The sequence below is a fragment of the Eriocheir sinensis genome, chromosome 51, assembly GCF_024679095.1.
Source record: "Eriocheir sinensis breed Jianghai 21 chromosome 51, ASM2467909v1, whole genome shotgun sequence".
Lineage (NCBI taxonomy): Eukaryota > Metazoa > Arthropoda > Malacostraca > Decapoda > Varunidae > Eriocheir > Eriocheir sinensis.
The window spans coordinates 8,511,701-8,531,513 of record NC_066559.1 but is presented as its reverse complement, the minus strand read 5'-3'; the positions used below and the strand labels follow the sequence as shown (position 1 = coordinate 8,531,513).

The 19,813-nt window shown below is 43.7% G+C and overlaps 1 protein-coding gene across 1 annotated transcript; it reads right to left on the bottom strand.

The window, feature by feature from the left end:
• Positions 1-7,358: 7,358 nt before the first annotated feature.
• On the bottom strand, positions 7,359-17,571 carry LOC126982631 (uncharacterized). The gene is made up of 5 exons (XM_050834840.1): positions 16,213-17,571; positions 12,463-12,671; positions 9,214-9,387; positions 8,625-8,790; positions 7,359-8,028 (listed from the first exon to the last, which is right to left on the bottom strand). The coding sequence occupies exons 1-5, from the start codon at positions 16,239-16,241 to the stop codon at positions 7,554-7,556; spliced, it is 1,053 nt and encodes a 350-aa protein (XP_050690797.1). The 5' UTR covers positions 16,242-17,571; the 3' UTR covers positions 7,359-7,553.
• Between the last annotated feature and the right edge of the window lie 2,242 nt (positions 17,572-19,813).

Here is a 19,813-nt window from a genome sequence, read left to right as displayed (position 1 = left end):
GAAGTTACATTACAAACAGTTATCAGTACCTGTATATCACAAGTTAGATAAAAAAAAACCTGTTGCAAAGAGTAGTATTTCGAACTAGTTCAGCTAAGGCTCCTTTAGGGTCGCTGAGGAAGCTTCTATGCTGTCATGCTTTGTAAACCAAGTCATGTTGGACACTCAGCCCATGTATTCAAGGTCGTTAACTGGTGTCACCAGTATTGCTCATGATGATAAAATGCAATTATGATGTGTAAACTTGTGAAAAAAGTATATATTTTTTGCATAATTTCAGGAGTATTTTTATTTGTATCTTTCAAATCTGAAATAGGAGTATTTGTATTTTTTAACCAGTACTTGTATTTGTATTTTTAGATTCAGGAATAAAAGTATTTGTATTTGTATTTATGTTTTTGGAATCCCGAAGAAAAGATTTGTATTTGACTTATAAAAAATCAGTATTTGATCCAACCCTGCTACCATCACCACCTCCCTCGATACTAAGCATACCTAACTACTTACTTCCAATTATTAAAGGTGACCAAGTCCTCGAACAAGAATAGAATAGAATAGTATATAATAGGATCTGTAGATAACCCAAATGATAAAAAATTCTACATACTCAAAGCTAGTTTTATTAACGGATCCGAGCGTAGTGAATCCTATTTCGCATGAGTCATGAATTTTCCAGCCACTCGATGCTGTTAAAGAGCCCATGAATTATCGTTATGTATCAAACAAAGTCCTGCTCCCCATATTTCTAATTACTATACACAATCGAACACAAAGGCGAGCATAATTCAGGTTTTCCGTAACGAGTGGTTGATAATCTATGAACCAATGAAAGACAAACAAATTACGTTAATCATCCAACAAGCGAACTGCCTACTTCCTCCTCTCCACCTACATCCTAGACCCTGACAAGGCAACCACCGGCCATTATTAGAAACTGCAATAGATAGAGCCGGAAGGATATGGAAAAATTAATACCATGAGTAACAAGTCTAACCCCGACACGCTTATGAAGACATGAACGAGATGGGGGGGGAAGGGGAAGAGGGATGGAGGGAGGGGGGGAAGAGGTATGGAGAGAAGGGGAAAGAGGGAGGGACAGAGGAGGAGGGAGAGGGAGGGACTGAGGAGGAGGGAGAGGGAGGGACTGAGGAGGAGGGAGAGGGAGGGAGACATAGATAGTGAGGCGAAGTGGAATAAAATGGATAACCAAAAGTCGGTCAAAGAAAGAGGATCAAGCAACAAGAACCAAAACCGAGAAAATGTCAAAATAAAGTAATGCACAAATCAAACTTCCCTTACCTGGGGCTACGAAGTGATTACAAGGTCCAAAGACAAATCCGTGGCGAGGGTCGTGGGGGTCGGACGATTCGAGACACACGCTTCAATGCTGCGAACCGAATGAAACAATATGAAACATGAAAAATAGGGAATGTGAGAATTGGGGAATAGGGAAATACACTGGGTAGAAGTTACTATATATTCTCGGTAAATAGGATAAATGTACTATACCAGAAATAATAAACGAAATAGAATAGGGAATAAATAGGGAATAGGGGATCACACTTCAATGTATTTCAAGGCCCGCGACATATCGTTTTATTGCAATAGCGTCTAAACTAGGTTGCTGTTTGACATGGCATTAAAACACATTGAGTTACAGACACCGAAGTAATTAGGAAAAATATAACCAAGTATCTACTTCGCTTCATTAGGGTAGTTGTCTTAGAGACATGCCATCAAAATATGCTGATAGAAAGGCGAGTCATCAAAAAGGCAAATGGCAACTGGGGCGCTGGGAGCGGGCTGATGTGTGTCTACCATGACGTATGGCCGTGACGTGTACTCTTGCCACGCCCCCCAATCATCGACTACTAAATTATGTAAAACGTGTACTGAAATATATTGCTGTGTGATGGAGTTTAAGGTATTTAACACTCCAGTGACTTTTATGTATAGTATTTGTGTAGTATTATCTCAATGGCAAAGGAAATAGATATGGAATGGTAGATCTTACTCGATAATTATACACTCGATAAAAATACTAAATAGATATAGATCTCTTAACCGACTCTGAACGCCGAAGGAAATTTATGAAAACAGATTGAAGACACATAGTTACGTACCACAGGAGCAGCGGCAGAAGAGACCCTCCTCTCACCACGGCAGCTGACCAAATGGGGCTGCTGCGCGTGCCGTGGGCAGGGGGGGGGGGGGGAGATTGTTCCCTCTTGCACGAGGGAGCACGGGCCTTTGCCAAAGGCGGCCCGCATCAGGGAGCCGACAGACTGACTCTATCGGCGATCGAAATCTAGCCGACCAAGTCGGTCCGTCGACGAGGACTGGCGTGTCTCTCGCGCGCCGTGGCGGTAGACGTACTGAAGGGGGGAGTGAAGAAGGGGAGGGCAGAGGAGGGAGGGGGGTATTTCTCATCCTGCTTCTCTTCTATCCCTCTCCCTCCCTCCCACCCTCCTCGTTGGGTCGTTAGACAGTTACCTTGTTATTGTTTACAACCTGTTTCTAAGCATCTCCAATTAGTATTTCAAAGGTGGATATATATTCATGTTACTTCTCCTTCCCATACTACTAATGCTACTACTAATAGGTCCCTTCACCCTAACCCTCTCTCTCGATCCTTCCACCCCTCCCTCTCCTCCTTCTCCTCCCTCCTTATCCCCTCAATCCCTCCTTTATCCCCCCCCTTTGCATTCTTCCACTAACTCCTCAGCATCCCCCCCTCTACTCTCCCTCCTACTACTGCTACTGCTTTCTTTCTTTGGGGTTATAAACTAATACCACCACTACAACGACCATTTCCACCTCCTTATTACTGCCATTAAAATTACGTACTGCTAAATCATTATCAGCCATTACTAGTTCACTATAGGACAAAGGTCTTTCCCAACGTCCTCCACTTCACTATCTAGTGTTAAAGTACTATTCTCTGTTTCACTTTTTGCCCTGAACTGTCCTGCTACCTCCAACACTACTCAGTACTTAGATTACATTCCCTGAGAAGTGAGATATAATAATACATACAAGTTTATACACCCTTTGTCTCTCCATTCACATAAGTCCAATTAAGGCGTACAACAAACTCATCCTTTCTTGGAATATTGTTTATTTAGTTATACAAAATATATACAAGACCTTTATTACATATGCCCGAAAAAAAGTATAGCAATCCTGGAAAATAAGACTTTTTTTTTCCTCTCTCTCTTGTCTGATTGAAAAGCCATCATGAGGTTCAGGTGGCAATGTGTGTGTGTGTGTGTGTGTGTGTGTGTGTGTTGGGGAGGGGATTGAGGCATTAGTGAGGCAATGGGTGGGATGAGATGGGGATGAAGACTTCCAATAAAAAGGAGTTTGCTTTGATGAAATAATAAACTTGATAAATTTTTCAGTTTCAAACGCTTGTACTGGCATATTAAAAGGAACTGTCAATGAATACTTTCCCCATGATCAAATCACAAGCATAATTTTGGGGGTCGTGTTTAACTACTGTCTTTTTTCCTAAAGTTTCGAGTCTTCCATGGAGAGGAGCTTCACGAGACAATGAAGAGTGCCGTTCACTGTTTCGGACACTCGTGCCGGTATATACAGGATTAGTCACCGATTGTTATTTTCATGTGCAATAAACTTAATATACATACATTATTATTTGGGGACACACGTTAATATTCCCCTTCCAGTTTACAGACAAAATCACTCTTAATCATGGTCTTCACTGGCATATTAAGGAACTGTTAATTAATATTTTCCTCTCCTTTCCTCGTGAGCAAAAAAGCAAATGACATCGTTTAGGGAGAAGTGCACAACTATCTTTTCTCCACTTTACAGACGTAATAACTTCTAGCTCTTTCTCTAGTCTCGAGCACTTGTACTGGCATTTAAAGGAACTGTTCATTGGTATTTGTTTCATAACCATAACTACCACATTCATAATTTAGCAACAAATACATTTTTCTTCTCTGCTTGATAATCAAAATAACTCAAAAGTATTTTCTCTGACATATAAAGGAAATGCTAATAATTACTTTTCTAATGAACAGGATACCTGGATTTTTTTTTGGGACACGTGTATAATAATAGGGATTTCCACAGTTTACAGACAAAATATCTGGGTAGGCACAAACAGAGCATCGACAAATCTATGTGCCAATGTCTAAGGTTCTTTGTGGAAATGATTTACACATGAGGCTGCCCGGGAACTGTGTGTGCTGTGACCAGCAGGTCTGTTCAATGAACTGATGAACAACTAAATGTATGGCGCACATTGAAAAGAAAAGGTCTTGTGGGATGCAATGTTTAGAAGAGACATGACTAAGTGTAAAAGAATAATAAGAACATAAGAAAGTAAGGAGTCTGCAAGAGGCCGGTTAGCCTATACAAGGCAGCTCCTGACATACCATTTTGAAATAGAATCTTCAGATATTAAGAAAAGAATTAGAGTATCTGAGAAACATGATCACTCTCCGAGTTATCTTGAGCGCCTGAACGAGCATCCCAGAGACATTGTTCTCCTTCCCGGCGTGAGCTGCGTACAGTGATTGCCCGGAAGCCACACCTGGGCGGTGGGGTCCGTGGGGACACAGGTGAGCAGTTCCTACTTGGCTGTCTGATTGGCTTCATGGAAAGTCTCGAGTCTTACAAAGGACCACCAGATAACATGAGCTATCTTTACCAATTCATATGCACCTTTACAAATAGTACTAAAATCAGGCATAAATAAATATGTAATAAAAGTAATAATAATGATTTAGCTCGGGTAGAAATTTTAAGTATCGTTAAATCAAACTTAAATAATCATTTCAATATTTAATTTTCATTGCTCAGCCCAATTTTCCAGAGCACAGTAACTCTAGCCTTGTTATAAGTAAATCAAACTGGTGGATATGAAATGGTAAACACAGCCTGTATACATATGAGGTAAGACTCACAAATTAGAGGTATCAAATGCATGAAAAAAAATGGATACAAGTGTCATATGATTTGCAACTGTATACACTTGGTAGTCTTGTTCTACATTCCATTCATGATACAGTGGAGGTGGTGTCATGATGAATCTTCTGAATACCGAATTACAAAGCCAGTGGAGAGGCAATTTAGTGTGACATCTGCTCTGGATGAATTTTCTGATGGGTGACACTCGTGAACAGCATCCATCAACAGCAGCGACGGAGCAAATCAAACAGTAAAACATACAAATGAACACAAGGAATACTGCTACTGGTCTTTTTGCTTTAGTACAAATGTCAGTCAGGTAAATCAAATGTCACTTATCCCTCTTATGTCTCTTTACGAAGCATCTAAGTTAGGCAAAAGTAGGATAAAGGCTTTCTGGGTAAGTGTGTACCAGACACTTACACAACACTTCTACCATGACTGTTTCTTTCACTGTCTTCACCCACAACATTAGCTCTGGCAGCCTACGGTGAGTGCGGTGAGCGTATCCTTGCCTGACTAGTTCTGTGGTGTGCCTGTACATTATAGCTTCATTAACACACTCAGATATCAATGCTACCTAATTCCACTAAGTATTTATGGACTACAGTAGTGCTCGTCTGCAAGCTTATTTACTGTATGACTTAAATAAAGGTAATATATGATCGTGTACCTTTAGGAGTCTGAAAAATAAGGCTTCTTTAATTTCTTGTCATGGTGAGTCTTCCTAAAAGGTTCTGCCAGTACTGGAGTAAATCGTGAGTGCCTGTCAGATTCCATTCTATACGGACCTAAGCTTTTGTGAGTGAAAGTAAGCTTTGCTGGAAAATAAAGTTCTGCTTTTAATCAACAATGTTTGTTGTTTCTGTTTCTTCACCTGCACACTCCTTTTTTTGGGCATAAATTAGGTGAGAGGGAAGGGATGGGCAAAACATGTCTGATATGCAGGACAAAAAAAAATAAGACTGTGAATGAACAGAAGGGAAGCGTAGAGAGCGAAAGGTTTTGTTACAATTTTCATAGTAATCGTGAAGGCATATTTTCATTTCAAGACACATCTTGACAGCATGTTATGATCAATTTCACAAAATATCTTTATGACCTAAATACTCAGTACATTAAAAGTTTGTACCCATGCAAGAGACTTAATGAATTACTAAATGAACACATAACATAAATCAACACGCTGGCCGCTGACACACTAGACAGCAGCAGCGTGACCTGTCAGTGTGTCATCCTCAGGCTGGGTCACCACTTTGCCCTGACACACTCAGCCCAGGTCACTGCCGCTGCTGCTGGCATCACTGCCAAGGGCTGCGGCTCAGCTCACCCTGCCAACAACAGAGTCATTGCATGGAACATTACAGGGCCCGGGCATACACACCTGGGCATGATTAGTGCAACACGTAAAATGCATTACTGAATCTCCTTAATCGCGACATAACGATTCCTCCGGGGAAGTGAGGCAAGTGAAGTACAGCACCCAAAAAAGACACAAGAGCATCAGGGCAGCAGTGACAAGTAGGGGACCCTCGGCCCGGCGTGCAGGCGTGGTGGTGGGACACCCTACGAGTGTGGGATGTGCGGGGCGCTTGTCCTGCTTGTCACTCCCACATCACAGGAAGAACGCTGGCAACATAATCTAATCTATAATGACTATTTTTGGTCACTTTCATGGTACTTACAAAACATTTATATATATATATATATATATATATATATATATATATATATATATATATATATATATATATATATATATATATATATATATATATATATATATATATATATATATATATACTATTTACATCTCGTACATGCATGATAACATTTTCATTACTGGGATGTGATTAAATATACAACTCGTCACATTTTCTTTAACAGTGGTTGTGAGGGATGGGCTGTGCACGGCACAGCGCCACAGTGTGAGGCGTGGTGTGTTATGTCCTTTATTATGTCCTGCTGTGCAGCCTCGTGAGGGTTGAGGGTGAGGATGACTCGTTACTCACAAGCTACAAACACTCAACCAATGAGGAAAGACGAACTCTGAGGAATGTGAGTGTGAGCAAGGCAAGGTAATTCATGGCTTCTGAGTAGCCAGCGTGTCCCCTCCTGGCCCTGAAAGGTGTCAAAGCGACAATGTATGCTGACAGCACATCAGCTTGGTGGCGCCGAGGGCCTTCCTGCTTGCCAGCTCAGTGCTTCATGTTCTGTTTAGCTTTGACAAGTCGAGCAGTTAATATTACAGAATGCATCTGGACTTCATGATTCCAGTGACTGATGCCACGTCCATGCGTGTGTACATTATTTACAGCATCTAGAGCTTGCAGGCTGCCGTGCAACTCAGCGCGATGTGACCACAGTCATAGATTTAATTACATCTGTTCAACAACTTCAAAAATAAGGCTGCAGGGTCTCATGCCTCCATCCTTTATTTATAAATATTCAGCATGACATATGAAAATACATACATGTATATATAGACTTCTGTATATATTTATATATTTATATACCTATCATCAGCTCACGAACACTAGTAACGCCTTACATAACCTTACGTAGGGTGAACATACACTAGAATCAGAGCTCATTCAGCAGGCAAGATGAGGTCAAAGATGCGCTAGGACGGATATCTCGGCGTCGGCGGGGCTGGGGGGCTGCGGCGGGCCGGCCGTCACGTAGTTGGAGTTTGAGCCGGACACCGTTACCACCACGGCGTCGGAGCCGATCACCTGCGAGGAGTCTGTCGTCTGCACGATGGTGACGGTGTTATCGTCCTTCCGGCCGTCCTTCTTGGCGGGTGGAAGCGCCGAGTCTTCCATGACGGCAACCTTGTCCCTGTCAACCATAGGGGCGGCGCGCAGGGAGCCGTCCTGGGAGGGAGGCGGTCCCCCGGAGTAGATGGACTCGTGGGAGAGGAAGGAGAGGCAGGAGGGGTCCCGGGAGTGGGCGGGGACGATGGGGCCGCCGGGGTGGGAGGACGGGAGTGTAGCGTCGGGGTTGTGGGACACGGAGCCTTCCCGGGACCTGTAGCTCGGCGGCTGGCTGTAGTTACTCTCCCGGCCCAGCGTGTTTACCGTCAGCCTGTGGGAGACATGGCGCCTTGAATAGCTGGATCACGGTGGCTGCCTGGGCTGGCTAGCTACACAGGTCCTGGCATCCCCGTGGTCCTCTGAGCTGCCTATACTCAGGTCTTTAACATGTCACTTTCTAAGATGCCTGTCTAAAACGGGTTTTAAGCATCTGTGGTGTTCTTCAGCTGTCTACTAATAGTGGTGTCAGGCATGGGGCCACAACATTTCTTCTGTAGCTACCGCTGGTTATAAGCCCTGCACGAGTTCTATATAGTACTGATTACATATAGGCTACCTGCATGTGTTCTACTGAAAGGAACCTTAAACCCTTCATTACAGGTGGATGAACAAGTGATTGATGAGTCTGAAGGACACAAAGGATGAATAGTTTGTATATTTTCAGTATAAAGCATTCTCCAGTTTTAATTCAGGACGAAACTTTTTTTTTCTGGCAAAATTTTATGACTGAAATAGTCTGCTAACCGTTTCTCATACAAATCACTATAGTTCCCCCACTTCCCTCTTCCAAAAAAATCAGTCTGACTCATCCGAAAAACTTGTGACAAAATTTCCCAGCCCCCTCTACCAGAAATTAGCGTGACTCACCCGCGGAGGTTGTGGCCGGCGGAGCGGTAGGTGGGCGGCGGGGAGGGCGCCTGGCTGGCCTGCGCGTGGTGGCGGTCGAGCAGCAGCAGGCGAAGGCGGTACTCCTGCATGGACGCCTGGTAGCTCGGCGGCGGGGGACGGTACTGGAACTCCGGGTACATCATGGCTGGAAGATGGAAGGATGACTTAGTATGGGGAGGACATGAGAGGACATAAGAAAACAAATGTAAAACTTCAAGGAGAGAAAGCGAAGAGGAGGAAACACATAATACAATAAAACAAATAGAATCAGAAGAAAGTAACAAGAAGAAACACAAATGCCAATCAAATAGAAAATATAGATAGCAGGAAAGAGAAAACAGAAATAATACAAAGAAGACATGCAGCAATTAAAAATAAATTAACAAAAAGTAAACCCACTGAACAACCAAGAGAAGAAAACAGATTACGAAGAAGACTTGACATTATAGAGAAAGCGAGGAAGACATAATACAGAGAAAACCCATAAAAAAAAACATTGCCAGAAACATAAAAGGCACATCCACAGGCAATAGTAGGGCAAGAAAAAGGACTCCATAATTATATTCACCGGCGTAGGGGTGGTGAGGGCGGCCGAACGCTGGTGCCATCCGAGCCATGAAGCGTCGGGGTTCGCCGCGCGCGGGGTCGTGTGGCGCTAGGCCGAGCATGACGCGGCAGGGGGCGTCCCGGGAGGTGAGGTGCCACGCCACACCCGACACGGTGATCAGCACTATGCCCACCCCTGCAGGGAGAAGGAGAAGAGATCAGAAAGGAAAGGAAAAGTATAGAAACAGGGTAGGGAAAAGTATGAAAACGAGCAGCGAAAACAAGGTGACACTGAAAATTAAATAACGGTAAAGTACCCCTGCCGAAGTATGGACAGGGGTCAGGATGGAAGGGAGAGGTAAAAACAGTAGCTAGAAAAGGTGACAAACTGGAAATTAGTATAAAACGGTTGTTATCTAGAATTTAAACTACATTCACGCCTGCAGGAAAACGGGCGACGGTTGGGAGTGAAGGGAAAGGTACAGAAACAAAGTAGCGACAATAGTTGAAACTCTAAAATTCATATAAAACTGTTAGGTTATCTAGAGCTCATTGCGCACTGTTCAGAACAATGTTTACGCCTGCAGGAGGGTGGACAGGGGTTACCAGGGAAGAGAAAAGTACAGAAACAGAGGAGACATGAGCGACTAGGGGACGGACTGAAAATTAGTATAGAATGATTGTTATTTAGGATTCAGCGCTGAGGACATACTATTCATGCCTGTCGTAGTGTGAACAGAGGTTGGAAATGGAGGGAAAGGTACAAGAACACACTAGACGAGGTATAAAAACACACTATATAGATGAGGTTAGAAGTGGAGGGACAGATACAAGAACACACCGGATGAGAAAAAAATGTGAAACTGCAATAAGAAAAAGGGTTGAATGTCTAGCAAAGTGAGAAAAAAAAGTGACGAGGTGTGAAAATTAGATAACTGGTAAAAATAAGTGACACGTAGATTGGTGATTAGTGAAAAAGTCAGGTAAGTCAGGTAAGTGGCTCCTCATGAACGTTAAGAGGAGTAAGAGCAAGGAGAAAAACAACAACGAGGAATGAGTTTAAAATAGAATGAAGAAGGTGAGTTTAAAAATATGAGGGAGGGGTGAAACGTATCTACTTTTTTTTTTGTGGGTGATATGGATGGTCTCAACACACACACACACACACACACACACACACAATGGAGCCTAACACAGAAACAAACATAAACACCGGATGACACAATGCATTATTCTCTCTCTCTCTCTCTCTCTCTCTCTCTCTCTCTCTCTCTCTCTCTCTCTCTCTCTCTCTCTCTCTCATTGCATATACAACTTCTCTTTTCCTTTCTTTTTTCTTTCTTTCATCATATTCACCCTCCGTCTTTTTCTTCCTTTATTTATGTGTGTGTGTATGTGTGTGTGTGTGTGTGTGTGTGTGTGTGTGTGTGTGTGTGTGTGTAACGCCGCCCCCGACAACGTAACGGCGAGGCATAAACTAGAATTACCTTTGTCCATTTTACATAATTAAGGCTTGAGTTACACCTCGGAGTCACGCGTCACGTACACACACACACACACACGGGGAGGGCGAAGATGATGAAATATATGGAAAGAAAATAAGAAAGAAAAAGAGAAATACGAGTATATGAGAGAGAGAGAGAGAGAGAGAGAGAGAGAGAGAGAGAGAGAGAGAGAGAGAGAGAGAGAGAGAGAGAGAGAGAGAGAGACAGAGAGAGAGGGGAGAAAAAAGTTAAAAGGAGTTAGATCAGGTAAAGAAAGGGAGAGAGGGAGAGAGGGAGGGAGATCGGGAGGGAGATCAGGCGGAAGGAAAGGGAGGGAGAAGAGGGACGTAGAGAGGAATATGCTTCTCTCTCTCTCTCTCTCTCTCTCTCTCTCTCTCTCTCTTCCTCCCTTTTCTGATAAGCCTTACAGGGTGGGATAAAATCTTGACGAAGGGAGGAGGAGGAGGAGGAGGAGGAGGAGGAGGAGGAGGATAGAAGGAAGGAGGAGGAGGGAGGAAAGAAAGATAGAACACATGGAAAATCAAATTAGGGAGATGAAATGAATGTATGAATAGAAAAATGATAGATACGCACGAGAGAGAGAGAGAGAGGGAGATTCCTCGATATATGATTTCCCATTGGAGGAATTTGCTTGACCTAAAAAAAAATAAGTTCTCTCTCTCTCTCTCTCTCTCTCTCTCTCTCTCTCTCTCTCTCTCTCTCTCTCCCCTTTTTCGAGGTGTCTAGTAACCAGTGTCCATTTCCTCCCCACCTTCTCCCCTTCTCCTTCTCTCCCCTTAACGACCCCTCAGACTCCCCTGCCGACGCCTTCACCTCTCCCCCTTGACCCTGGCGCTAACGAGAGGCTGTTACCGGCAGGGGGTCGTGTTTAGTGATCGTTCAGGGGTCGTAGGGGGCCTCTGGGGGGCGCTTGAGGGGGTGGCTCATGCAAGAACGGAACGGGAAGGAAGGGGAGAGAAAGGGAAGGGAGGAGAGAATAGGTCTGGTAAGGGAAGAGGAGAGAATTGGTCTGGTTGAGGGAGAGAGGAGAGAGAAAGGGGAATAAAGGATGAAGGAGGAGGTAGAGTGAGAGGAAGAGGAAGAGGAGTTAAGTGAAGTGAAAGGAAGAGGAGAGGATGAGAAAGAGAAGGAGGTTATATCGTGAGTGTACAGGAAAGGTAAGATGGTGGGTAGGTGGGTAGGTGGGTAGGTTAGGTGAGGTTAGATTAGGTCAGTATTGTGTGTGAAGGGAGGTAAGTTCATAGGTAGTAGTAGTAGTAGTAGTAGTAGTAGTAGTAGCAAATTATATATAAGTGACAGATCGTGATAACAGTGAAAGCGGGCCGGCAGTACAAAGGGATATAATTAACAGGTATGAAAAGAACAGGACAGGTAAGGGCGGGAGAGAGGGAGAGGTAGGGAGAGAGAGAGATAGGAAGAGAGAGGGAGAGAGAGAGCTATGTCCGGTCACACAACACAACACACGGTAACACAAAGCACATAATTGCCCTACTTCCTCCGACACACACACACACACACACACACACACACACACACACACACACACACACAAACTAATTGCTTTCTCGACATAATTATAAAGCAAAAACGCAAGAAACAGAAAGATAGAAAGATGAGAGAAAAGAGACTAACGAACAGCTTGAATGACAGAGAAAACGAGATATACAGAAAAGAAAACAGAATCACCACCACTATAAAAAAAAATACTACCATCACCACCACCAACATCAACAAACCCCAACAACCAACACCCAATTCATACTCACCGATCATAAGCAGTGTGATGGTTACGTACTCGGAGTTGTAGGTCTTGACTGCGCCCAGCACGGTGCCTACCACGGTGCAGCAGAGGCCCACGAAAGCTATCATGATGATGAACCAACGGATGCTCACCGCCTGCGTCACCATCAGCCCGCAGCACGACTTGGCCTCCTCCTCGCCCAGGTACGGCGGGCCACGAGGCGACCCGCGAGACCTGGAGACAGAAAGAGAGAGCAGTGTTAGTTAAGGGAGAGAGCAAGACACCAGCGTTACTTTTAAAGGGAAGGAAGGGAAAGGTGACACATGTAAAGGGATGGAAGGTGCAAGAAGGTGATGGGATATGAAGAGTAAGACGGCAGCGTTATAATGAGGGCAAGGTAGAGGAAGGTGACGTGACCGAAATGAGAAATCCTGGGGGAACAATTGAAAGTTCAAGAAGTAATACTTGATTTTGAGGCAAGTGTTTGGCGGGCTATCCCAAACGTTTTCCCAGATGTGGTTATGCGTGGTTGTGCAGGAAAAGTAAAAATTTTAAACTTATCCTGATATTTTGTTTAATTTATTGTACTGCATCCTTTGCCTTCAAGAATAGTACTAGTAAATATAGACTACGATAAGCAAAAGGTTTATGTGATGAAATCGCCGGACGCTAGAACACAATTTATATAGAGTTCAGTAATTTACACTTATATGTTTAATTTCCTTGATATACTAATAAATCAGGAAAACTGCGCAGAAAGCTGTAATCTCACCTGTCGGGGACGCACCATGTTAAAACACTTGCCCATAATACACGCACTAGTCTAGAAATGAAACCTGGGCTGGAGTGTGGGTGAGATGATTCGGATGATTCACCTAAGGTTTGATCTTGAGTTCGAGTTGGAATAAACGACGGTTCAAGTTTGTAATAAAAATGGCCAGAGTTGGTTGTTCAGAATGGTCAGAGTTGGTTGTGGGTTGGTGTGATGGGAGGTTAAGGGGATGGGAGGGGATGTGATGTGATGGGAGGTGAGGTGATGGGAGGTTACGGGGATGGGAGGGGATGTGATGTGATGGGAGGTGAGGCGATGGGAGGTTACGGGAAGTTAGATAGTTTATGAGAGGAAACAAAGGTGGAGAAATATGGTAAGGATGAGATAAGGTAAGGAAAGGAAAGGAATGGTGCGTGGTGAGAAAATAATCTGCAAGTTTTAGTTATGATGAGTTGTATCTATTAAATATAACTGTAATGGCCGCTTTTATGAGTCACTATCTCTTTAAAACATCAGGGAACACATATATGAATAAAAAAATTAAAAAAACTGAGTCACACAATTATATAGAACACACAAACAACAAAGCAACATAAAAAACTTCTCTATTATTTCCCCCAAACACCAACACAACAACAACAACAACAACAACAACAACAACAACAAAATAATCACACCACCGCCAGGTAGAGAGGGAATAATTAATACGCGCCATTTTTACCTTTATTAGTTTCTGTTAAATTTTTACTTTGTGTTGGTTAATTAATTATCCCTTAGACAAAGTGTACTTATGACTTTGGGGTAAACTTTCCTTTATTTTACCTTTACCAGGGCAGAACAGGTAAGGTAAGGTAAGGTAAGGTAATCTTACGCTCGTGTTACACAATGCTGGGAAAGGAGGAGAAGGAGGAGGAGGAGGAGGAGGAGGAGGAGGAGGAGGAAGAAGGGGAGAGAGAAGGCTTAACTCCAACATAACACGTTTAGGCAAATGAAAGGGGAGAAAGGGGAAGGGAGGGAAGGAAAGGAGGGGATAGGAAGAGGAAGGGAATAGGAAGGGGATAGTGGTAGATTGGAAGGTGAAGGAGTGGGTAGGTAGATGGGTGGAAGGATTGGGTGGTTAGGGGAAGGGAGAAAGGGGAGGAGGTAGGAAGGGGAGGAGGAGGGAAGGGAGAGAAAGAAAAGGCTAATCTAACTATAATTCGCTTCAGGCACAGGTGAAGGGAAGGGGAAGGAAGAGAGGCAAAGGGCGAAAGGTGGGGATAGGAAAGAGAGTGGAGAGAAGGAAAGGGAATGAGAGGATGGGGAAGGAATGGAAAGGAAAGGGAAGGAGGGAAGATGAATAAAGGGGTAAAATAGAAGGAAGGAGAAGGAAAGGTGAAAAGAGGAAGGGAGAGGAATAAGGTAAAATGGAGAAAGATGGAAATAGGAAACATGCGGGAACGAGGGAAGAGGCGTAAAGGGTAGAACAGGAAAGGGGAAGAGGGAGGAAAGGAAGAAAGGGAGAAGCGTAGAATAGGAAGAAAGGGGGAGGGAAGGGGAGGGAAGCCAGTCAAATTAGCTCGCCTCCGGACCCCTGCAATGCGTCGCAGGTCAGGCTGGGTCACGCGAGGACAAAAATAGCCGAGTTACCCCCATAAAAGGATGAAAGGGGAGGGTAGTTCTTTTTATACTAGGGAGGAAAATAGACAAGTTACCCCCCAAAAAGGATGAAAGGCGAAGTTTTTTTATAGGTAGTTATGGAAATAGAAAAAAAAGGAAATGTCTGTGTAAGCAAAGTATATGGAGAGAAAAATGTATCGAAGTTGGTAAAGAAGGATCAAGGAGGACCCAAGAAGCGTTACAAAGAGGAAGAGGTCAAAAGGAGAAGTAGAAGAAGAAGAAGAAGAAAAGAAATAGAAGGAAAGAAGAAAAAATGAAAGAAAAATTATGAAAAATAAGAAAAGATGAAAAAGATGAAAAGTAAAAAAAAAAGAATAAGGGGAAGGAGAAGGGGAGAGGGAAGAAGAGAAAAAGAAGGAAAGAAGACGAAGACAAAGAAGAAAAAAGGAAGAGAACCAAAAGAATAAGGGGAAGAAGGAGGAGAATGAGAATACGAATATGAATGAAAATAAGAATAAAAAGCAGATGAAGAAGAAGAAGAAGAAGATGAAAAAGAAGAAAACGAAAAAAGTGGACGAAAAAAAACCCAGGACGAAGAAAAATGAAAAGAAAAAAAAATGGAACAGAAGGAGAAGAAGGGCACGCATGGCAGAGGAGACTTCGTTATGGGTCGATGCGTAAACTGGCCCTCGGTGCATAAATAAGGAATTAGAGGGTTATTGATTTTGAGACCCCAACGCACGAACACACACACGCACGCACGCACGCACACATGTAAGGGAGGGTAAGAGAAAGAGAAACGAAGAATATCAAGTATGTAGTATGTATTGGAATTTGCATTATTGGTGTTGCTGGTGATGGTGATGATGATGATGGTGGTGATGGTGATTGTATAATAATGATGCCAATAATGATGATAGTATTGGTTATAATGATGATGGTGAGAGTAAGAATGATAGTACAAATATTGGTGATGATTGATGTGGTGATGGTGATGATGGTGGTGATGATAATAGTAGTGACAGAAAACAACAAAAAACAGCAACAACAATATAGTGACGTCATGTAAAAAAAATGTTTTGATCGAAAAAAAAACTACGCAAGAAAACAACAACAACAGCAACAACAAACAACAACAAACAAACAACAAACAAACAAAACCACTAAAAAAACAAAACATTCATACGCAAAAAAAAAAAAAAACTATCTAAATAAACAAACTTTTTTTTTATCAGCGAAACAAGAGAAACGACAACAATAACTAAAACAAACTTAAATATCAGTCACTCAGTCAATATCACCCCCCCCCCACATACCCCTCCCTCCCCCCACATACGCCACAACCCCCCTCCCCCACCCATTCCCCTACCCCAACTCCCCTCACCCACACCCCGTTTTCCTTACATTCTTGTACACACGCAGTGATCGAACATTTCATCATCCGGTCACGAAAGTCTAGAGAGAGGGGAGAGAGGGCGGCGGCGGCGGTGGTAGTGGAGGGGGCAGCGGTGGTGGTGGTGATGGTGGTGGTGGAGGCGGTGGTGGTGATAGCAGATTAGGCCCCAATATCAACTTTCAAAACACGCGCAGGAAGTCCATACAAGTCCCCCCTTATCTCCTCTCATTCTCCCTCTCGACTCAAGAACTTCTCTCTCTCTTTCCTATCACATTCACAGTTTCCATCCATTTTCTCTCGTTTCCCTCTCCCCTCGACTCAAAAACTTCCTCCTCTTATCTCATTTACAGTTCTAATACGTTTTGTTTTTCTTCTTTCCTTTCCTTCTCCGAGTTAGTTTTCTGAAGTTTAACTCTACTCAAAACTTTTCGTTCGTATTTTATTAACGGTTCTAATTCGTGTTTTTTATTTCTTTTCCCTCTCAAGTTACGATTTCTTTTGTTACCACTCCACTCAAAACTTCACTATCGCATCTCATTCACAACTTTAATCCGTTATTTTTTCTTCCATTTCCCGTTCCAGCTTACGTCTTCTATTCCTCCCACTCCACTCAAAAACTTATCTCACTCATCCCTTTCAAAGTTTCCATAAGTTTTCTCTCTCGTATCCCTCTTCCGTTACTTTTTCTTCAAGTCCCACTCAGTTGAATTCTCTGTCTTGCATCTTCGTCACTGGCCTCACACGATTTCACTGCTTCTTTTAAACTCTAAGTACGGAGTTTATCACATTTTAACACTAATGTGGGACAGAGTTAAGATTTCAGTGCTTCTTTCACTCTCAAAGTCCGGTTTTATCACATTTTTACATTTATAAGACACGGTGTTCAGATTTCAATGCTTTTTCCACCCTAAAATTACAGATTTAATCACATTTGAACAGTAATGGGAGACAGAGATCAGATTTCAATGCTTTTTCACGCTGTAAGTGTATTTCTCTTACGTTTCAACATCATTTAGACAGTTAAGAATTCTAAGTTTGTTCCACGCTATCAATACGTTTCCATATCACATTTCAGCACCAACGAATCACAAAGTTCAGATTCCAATCATTACATAACGCCATAATAACATTTCTATCAACTTTTAACACGAATCAGACGTATAAGATAAGAATTAAGTACTTATTCCAACTTTTAACTTAATTTTCCAAGCACAACGTAACTTCCATGGGTCGAAATCTCGCAAGAAGAAGTAGAGAAGAGTTACTCGGCGCACGGTTTGAGGTAGGAGGAGGAGGGAGAGAGAGGGAGAAGGGGCAGCGAGAAGTGTGGTACCGCCCGACTGCCTGCCTGCCACCCTGCCTGCCCTCGCGCCGCTCTGCAAGCCACTACGCTACCACCATGGCTTCCCCTCTCTCTCATTCTCTCCCTCTCTCTCTCCCCTCGCCTGACGTCACCGATACACGTCATATGGAACCGTTGCGTCACTCCTGCGAAGCTACATCTGATACGAAGGCAATCAGTGGCCCGTTTTCTTTGATTCATTGTTAGGGGGGACTGAGCGATTGTGTTCTGGTGGCATTTGCTGGTTCTGGAGAGGGAAGGGGAAGGGGACAGAGGAGTGTGAGGGGTGAGGGGAGAGGGAGAGGGAGAGGAGAAGGGAGAGAGGGAGAGGAGAGGGGAGAGAGAGAGGGGAGAGAGATGCGAGTTAATCCCTTGCAAATGTCAAAGTATTACACACATACGCAATCATGACGCTTTCTCTCTCTCTCTCTGGTATGGCATTATCTCGACTAAAGAAGAAAAGGTTAGAGGTGTTTCTCTCTCTCTCTCTCTCTCTCTCTCTCACAAAGGTCGCGAGAGAGAGAGAGAGAGAGAGAGAGAGAGAGAGAGAGAGAGAGAGAGAGAGAGAGAGAGAGAGAGAGAGAGAGAGAGAGAGAGACTAATCACAACACTATCTCACAAGCTCGACTGCACATCACGGCCCTCCCCGCCCCAACTCCCCTTCCTTCCCCACACTCCCGTCCCCCGACCCGTCCTCGTCCCCTTCCTTCTCCTCCCCCCCCACATTCCAATCCCCCCTCATCCCTTCCCGCTTCTTCCCAATCCTCCTTCCCCCTCCACCTACGTTACAATCCCCTTTCATGTATCATTTCCCCCTCCTTCCCCTCCACTCCCTCCTCAGCCCCCCCTCTTCCTCTCCCCCCTTCTCTCACCCCCCCTACCTCCACCCCTTACGTATACAACCTTCCTTCCCCATACCATTTCCCTAACACTCCCTCACTCACTCAGCCCCCCTTTCCTCCTTCCCCCTCCTCCTCCCCCCATCCCCCCTCCCCCCATGATGACCTACAGTGGCACGTCACATATAATTGACTATTGACCCGAGTCACGTGACCATTCGCCTCCGTTAGATGACTAGAGGGAGGGAAGGAGGGAAGGGGGAGGGGGGAGACGGAGGAGAGAAGGAGAGAGAAAAGGAGAGTAGGTTAGGGAAAGAAAGAAGGAAGGAATAGGATGCAAGAAAAGGAGGGAGGGAAGGAAAGGAGGGAAGGGGAGTAAGAGGGAACAAGGGGAAAAGGGAAGGAAGGAAGGAGGGAGGAAAAGGGAAAAAGGGAGAGAAAAGGGGAAGGGAGAGGGGAAATGAGGGAGGTAAGGAAGTGACGAAGGAAGGATCGACGGGGGAGGGAAGGAAGGAAAGGAGACAGGTAAGGAAAGAATGAAATAATTACAGAAAGGAGGGATGAAGGGCGGTAGAGAGTGAGGAAGAAAGCGAAGGAAGGAGGGAATGAGAGGAGGGAGGGAAGGAGAGAGGTAAGGAAGGAAGGAGGGAGAGAGGGATAACCGATCGAAGGAAGGAATAGAAGAATGAGGAAAAGGAGGGAAAAGGTCGATAGGAAAGAAAGGACGAAGGAAGGAATGGAAGAAGGAAGGAAAAGAGAAAGGGAGGTGAGGAGGGAAAGACGGACCAAGGAGGAAGGAATAAAAAGGAAGAGGAGAGAGAAGATTGTTATAATGGTTATTATTATTATTATTATTATTATTATTATTATTATTATTATTATTATTATTATTATTATTATTAGGGTAGCATAGTAGTTTGGCTTATTCATGAACACTCAACATTTACGAGTACGTCAGGAAGTGGTTTACAATGTGTGTGTGTGTGTGTGTGTGTGTGTGTGTGTGTGTGTGTGTGTGTGTGTGTGTGTGTGTGTGTGTGTGTACGCGGTATTTCAGCTTTTCTGCCTTATCCTAAGTAGGTGAATGACGTCAATCTCTCTCTCTCTCTCTCTCTCTCTCTCTCTCTCTTCAGATGATAATATTTTTGTCTCAATCTGCAAAATGAGAGAGAGAGAGAGAGAGAGAGAGAGAGAGAGAGAGAGAGAGAGAGAGAGTGTTAGACAAATAGAAAGTCTGTTCTTTGGGGGCTGAAGTAAACAATTGTAAACAACCCTCTCTCTCTCTCTCTCTCTCTCTCTCTCTCGTCCTCCATGTTTTCTTCTTTCCTTCACTTGGTTTCATTGACATTTTTTTATTTCATTGTTTTTATCCGTTATTATACTTTTTTTTATTGTCTCCTTCCTCTTACATTCGTTTCCTTCTTCATT

Bases quoted from the DNA above. Each gene is read 5' to 3' on its own strand.
- LOC126982631 (XM_050834840.1), bottom strand. From the start codon at position 16,241: ATGTTCGATCACTGCGTGTGTACAAGAAT. The intron at 9,388-12,462 runs GTGAGTATGAAT...TTCTCCCTGCAG, and splicing joins CATCACACTGCTTATGATCG to GGGTGGGCATAGTGCTGATC. The intron at 8,791-9,213 runs GTGAATATAATT...TCCATCTTCCAG, and splicing joins CCCTCACCACCCCTACGCCG to CCATGATGTACCCGGAGTTC.